The sequence below is a fragment of the Diplotaxodon limnothrissa genome, linkage group LG12, assembly GCF_057381915.1.
Source record: "Diplotaxodon limnothrissa isolate DT_005_m linkage group LG12, D_limnothrissa_male_GT1.1, whole genome shotgun sequence".
NCBI lineage: Eukaryota > Metazoa > Chordata > Actinopteri > Cichliformes > Cichlidae > Diplotaxodon > Diplotaxodon limnothrissa.
Window position 1 is genome coordinate 33,830,493 of NC_140607.1, and position 6,000 is coordinate 33,836,492.

Sequence of the window (6,000 nt, forward strand, 5' to 3'; positions counted from 1 at the left end):
AACCAACAACAGGACTGTTCTTCGTAGTTATATTTTTCAGCAGGAGATCTCACACTTTGCAGTGGAATTTAAAATCAGATTTCAGCTGCTCCTTCAGGTCATGACTGCTTCTACAGGAACCACTTTGTGACTCTGGTGGAGAGAAAACTCACACACAGGACACACAGAAAAGTTTAGGCACTTCCTGTTGAATTGTCTATTTTTCGTAGTTGTATTTTTCAGCAGGAGATCTCACACCTTGCAGTGGAATTTAAAGTCTGTTTGACAGTGTGGAAATGTTTTCATTCATGACTGTTAAAAGCAAGTCAACCAGCAGATGGTGTTGTCGTAATACAATCTTAGAAGATCTTGGCAGTTTTGTTTCCATACAGAAAGAAAATGAAAGAAGAAAATTATATGTTGAGCTCTCAGGATTTGCTTTTACTTAAATAAAGTATAAACATGACAGAAAGAAGGAGAAATCTGAGTTGTTTTAGTCTGCTGAGGAGGATTTCAACTGACAGATACTAAACCAGTTTTACAACATTTTTGTTTTTCAGCAACTGCCACAGGAAACACTTTCCCAGCATGACTTTAACAACAACATCAACATGCATAGAGAATAAAGAAATCTTTTTACATTTTTTATCAAATCCAAATCAAGACTGAACCAAAAGAGAAAGTGTAAAATGCTAAAAAAAAAAGAAAAAAAAAAGAGCAGTCATGTTTTAATCAAGATGATATAAAAGTCAGAAACAGACACATTGCAAACAGAAAGTCAGTTGGTGGATTCAAACTCAGGACTTTCTTGCTTCTTGCCACCACGCTACCATATTCAGACACAGTACAAGGTTTTAATGAATGTATCTGCAATATTTTCAGAAATCAGTCTTGATTTTTTTGTTTTACTTGTGAACTAAGGTTACTGAAGCAAATCATATTACATATGAAAAAGTGAAAATAAATTGTGTTATAATACTGTTTTTCAAGTTCCTGGGTACCAGAGGCGGAGCCAGACATTTGAAACACCCGGGGCTTAGCCCTAAAGGGTAGTATGCATGTGGGATTTTTTTTTTTTTTTTGGCGGGGGGGGGGTTAGAGATGACTGAAAGATTAATAGGCTCTGTTTTGAGTTTTGTTCAAAAAGGAATGACTTCATATAGGGAAAAATATATATCACATGTGCAGGACACCTTAAACTAGTTTTTTAATTAAGCAGCAAGGCAGAACACAATCGGGGCTGTATCAAGACATGAGGACTAAACCCCAATTCAACCAGACCCAGAACTGATCCGGAATTAAAACAGGACTACAAGAGTTCAAAATCAGGACTACCGAGGATTTAACCAAGACAGAACCAGAATCAGAACTAGATGATAGTAGCACTAAAAATCATCATAGACCTGCACTACACTTATTTTTTTAATTCTACCAAAGTCCACTATTTAGATTGAGAAAAGTTTATATAATTATTTAGCCTTGTTGTGCAAACAAGCCTGCATAACTTAATAAATGTAGAATTTGAAAAATAGCAAACCTAAAAAGAAACACTAGGTACAAGATACATGAGTACCTGTGATACGGTGATACTTTTGGTAAACAATCATTTGACTAACATGTGTGTCTCACCTGCTCTTGTTCATCTCTGTTCTGTCCTCATTCTGCATCTCCCTCTCTGTTCCTCTCTCTCCCTCTTTGTGCTGACAATCATCAAATATACAGTTGAAACCAGATATTTATGTACTCTTCAGATCAAAACACAAACACTTTTTTAATTGTAACATCAAATCAGACTAAATGTTTATTTTTTTAGATTGATAAATATAAAAAACATATTTGTTAACTTTAAGAGTAAAGAGAGAAACTGTCTGTATTTCTTAATTGCAAATGGCACCAAATTGTATTCAAAATTGAGCCACACTTATGGAGCTCCACAGTTGTCTTCCTGGTGTTTTGGTTGACATCTCTTGATGTTCCCATGTCAAAAAAACAGGCTCTGTGTTTTGCCTTATATGCATCCACAGCTGTGCCACCAATTTACTCACATGGACTCTACTAACCTATCAGAAGCTTCTTCAGCTCAGAATGGAATCATCTGGAGTTTTCTTATTAATTAACAAACTTAGTGTATATGTACTCCTAAAATTGATCAAAGTGATAAAAAATAGACAGCTCTGTCTCTCTTTATTCTGACATTTAACTAATTCAAAAGATATTTCAATATTTATCTAAAACAAAAGTTTAATCTAAATTGATGTTGTACAGTAAAAATGTTTCATGTTTTCTCCCTAAAGTGTATGTAAATATCTGGTTACAAATGTGAATATCCTGCTGTGTACTGAAATCCCTCTTGTTTTGCATAGAAATATACTGAACAACATACAAAGCATAATATATAAAATAACATTTACCTGAGTTTTTTCTTTGAAAGAAGCCTCTAATGTCCATTCTTATGTTTCAGTACATAACTGAAACCGATTTAGTCGGGGAGGGTAAGAACTGAAAATATGAAATAAACACATGTAAGCTAAGACTCTCTAAAAAAAATAGCATTTGTTCGGCTTTTCATTTCGCCATTTGTTGATTCACTTGAAGAGCAAGTAACGTAATATGGGTCAAGTGATCAGTTTGATATCAATCTTTCGTGATGCACCGTCATATTTACATTATTTGTACGGTACGAATGATTTGCTTTGGTACCTGGTCAAACTTAAGCTCTCCTTAGTATGGCTGGCTCCGTTTCTCCAACAGCGCACTCACTGCTGGCAGCAGCTGCCCCGCCCCCTCGCTCAGTCGCTTAGTGCCCGAGCTCGGATCATACCAATATCAGGGGGGATTCACGCACAGTCGTAAATTCCCACAGTGTGCACTATGTGCTTCGAATATTGTGTGTACTTTTTGTTTTATACAGTTGTCAGCCAGGCATCTAACTATGAAAAAATTACACTTCAAAAGACCCCGGGCTTCTGACAAAACAACCCGGGCTTAAGCCCAGTAAGCCACCCCCACGCTCCGCCCCTGGTTTGGCCACATCTATCAGTGCTCCTGAGACCAGCTGTGGATCTGACACTGAGCTCTGGGCTCTGCTCTGAGTGTCTTTATAACTGCTGAGGAATGGCACACTGTGTTTTTGCAGCTCTTCTTCAACAGCACAGATACTGTCTGACAGAGAGGAGATCTGCTCCTCAATCATCTTCATCTCTCTGCTGATAGTCCTCCCCTTCTGCTCCTCTTCCTCCCTCAGAGCTGCCAGTCTGGACTCCTCTTCCTCTTTCAGGAACTGCTGGAGCTTCTTGAACTCTGCTCTGATCTGCCTCTCTGTGGACAACAGCTGCTTCTTGGAGTGTTGAATCACTTCATTGTATGTTTTCTCCACCTGTTTGTATTTGTTCCTCTTGTCCTGCAGAGACTTTAAGTCAGATTTCAGCTGCTCCTTCAGGTCACTGACTGCTTCTTCTACAGGAACCACTTTGTGACTCTGGTGGAGAGAAAAGTCACACACAGGACACACAGCTCTGTCTTCATCCTCACAGTACCAGTAAGGGACGTCTGGATGTTTATCACACACCACCTCCTCCTTCTCTTCCTCCTTCTCGTTTTCTGTCTCAGGTGAGCTCTCACTGTGTCTCTTAGCAAAGGAGTCAGCAAGTTCTTTGAGAGCAAAGTTCATGGATGGTTCATCCTTTGAAGATTTTCTTTTACAAATGGGACAGTTTTTGTTTTTAGTTTGTTCCCAGAATTTCTGCAGGCAGCTTGAACAGAAGCTGTGGCTGCAGCTCAGAGACACAGGATCTCTGAAAGTCTCTGAACACACGTGGCAGCTCAGGTAACTTTCGACAAGTGTAAGTTTCTCAGCCATTTGATCTTTAAGTATTTTTAACTCACCAAATTAGTGTCTCTTGAACTTTCTGATAAAAATCCTCCAAACGTGTGTTTTGCAGCAGAGATCTGACTCCCTGTAATGGCGTCTCAGCCCAGTTCAAAAGTGTCAGAATTTACTTTCATTTTCATGAATCACGATCACGTGTTAAACTGAAACACGCACATAACACTTGTGTCCGTCAGAGGGCGCTGTGTGTGTCATTCAGATAGTTTTCAGTTTGTGCTCCTTAAAACGACACAAAAGTGAAAAATGTAGAAAATCTTGACATCTCCATTGAACAAAACGAAACCTAAATAGAACATAAAAATGAGTTGAAGCTGTGGTGTTTCAGAAGTTCAATCTTACAATCTTAGAAGATCTCGGCAGTTTTGTTTCCATACAGAAAGAAAATGAAAGAAGAAAATTATATGTTGAGCTCTCAGGATTTGCTTTTACTTAAATAAAGTATAAACATGACAGAAAGAAGGAGAAATCTGAGTTGTTTTAGTCTGCTGAGGAGGATTTCAACTGACAGATACTAAACCAGTTTTACAACATCTTTGTTTTTCAGCAACTGCCACAGGAAACACTTTCCCAGCATGACCTTAACAACAACATCAACATGCATAGAAAATAAAGAAATCTTTTTACATTTTTGATCAAATCCAAATCAAGACTGAACCAAAAGAGAAAGTGTAAAATGCTAAAAAAAAAAAAAAAAAAAAGAGCAGTCATGTTTTAATCAAGATGATATAAAAGTCAGAAACAGACACATTGTTACAAAATGCCTATCCCAGCTGTCATATCGAGACAGTCTAGTCTGCCCCAGGGCCAACACAAGGAGACAAATGACCGTTTTCACCCACATTCACACCCACGGGCAATTTGAAATCATCAGTTAACTGTTGGAGTAGTTGGTGGAAACCCAGGCAAACAGAAAGTCAGTTGGTGGATTCAAACTCAGGACTTTCTTGCTTCTTGCCACCACGCTACCATATTCAGACACAGTACAAGGTTTTAATGAATGTATCTGCAATATTTTCAGAGATTTGATTTTTTGTTTTACTTGTGAACTAAGGTTACTGAAGCAAATCATATTACATATGAAAAAGTGTCACAGAGTGAAAATAAATTGTGTTATAAGACTGTTTTTAAGTTCCTGGGTACCACCATCTCCCAGGAGGTGAAGTGGGAGACCAACATCTTAAAAAGACCCAGCAAAGGATGTACTTCCTGAGACAAGTGGGGAAGTACAGTCTTTCACATGAGCTGCTGATCCAGTTCTACACTGCAGTCACTGAGTCTGTCCTGTGCTCCTCCATCACAGTCTGGTATGGTGCAGCCACTAAACAGGACAGGAGCAGACTGCAGCAGACTGTACGGGCAGCTGAAAAGATCATGGGCGCCCCCTGCCCTCCACCCAGGACCTGCACCTCTCAAGAACCAGGAAACACGCAGGGAAAATCATCACAGACCCCTCACACCCTGGACACAGACTTTTTGACCTGCTGCCCTCTGACAGACGGTACAGAAGCCTGCAGACCAGGACCACCCGACACAGGAACATGTTCTTTCCCCTCACCATCTCCCTCCTAAGTCTCACACTGCTTCACACTGCTAGACTGCAATAGATGTGTGTATGTGTGTAATGTGTGTGTGTATTGAGTCATTTACATATTCTTGCGATCCGGTAGAGACACCATCTACCGGAAACAAATTCCTTGTATGTGTTTGAGCATATACTTGTTCAATAAACGCAATTCTGATTCTGATTCTGTTGAGAAAATATCAACTTTGTCTCCATCTTGTGGTTTTTGCAGGAACAAAACTGTTCACAGTTGCGTCCACATGATCAGGTTTTATTGAAGTACATCAGGAGTCAGTCTTTGGTGAAATTATAAGTAGTGTGCATGAAGGTTGTGCTGTCCATTGGCAGGAGGAGATAATTATTAAACAACATTTTTTTTTCTGAACATTAAAGAGAAATCTCAGTTTCAGATTGTTTTTTAATTTCTGGAATTTTGGAATCACCTCACAACATGCTGGGAAAGGCCTAGCAGGGCAGACAATGTTATTAAAGGAAAACAGAAAATCACCACTTCAGATCCACTGTCCCCTGCATAAATCAAGTCACGCTCCCTCCCAGTGTTTCATAGTGC

The 6,000-nt window shown here is 39.2% G+C and overlaps 1 protein-coding gene across 1 annotated transcript; it reads right to left on the reverse strand.

Moving 5' to 3' along the window:
- Nucleotides 1-49: 49 nt before the first annotated feature.
- Nucleotides 50-3,838, reverse strand: LOC146621716 (E3 ubiquitin-protein ligase TRIM35-like). Its single transcript, XM_085368573.1, has 2 exons — nucleotides 2,989-3,838; nucleotides 50-132 (listed from the first exon to the last, which is right to left on the reverse strand). The coding sequence occupies exons 1-2, from the start codon at nucleotides 3,836-3,838 to the stop codon at nucleotides 50-52; spliced, it is 933 nt and encodes a 310-aa protein (XP_085224699.1).
- Nucleotides 3,839-6,000: the final 2,162 nt, after the last annotated feature.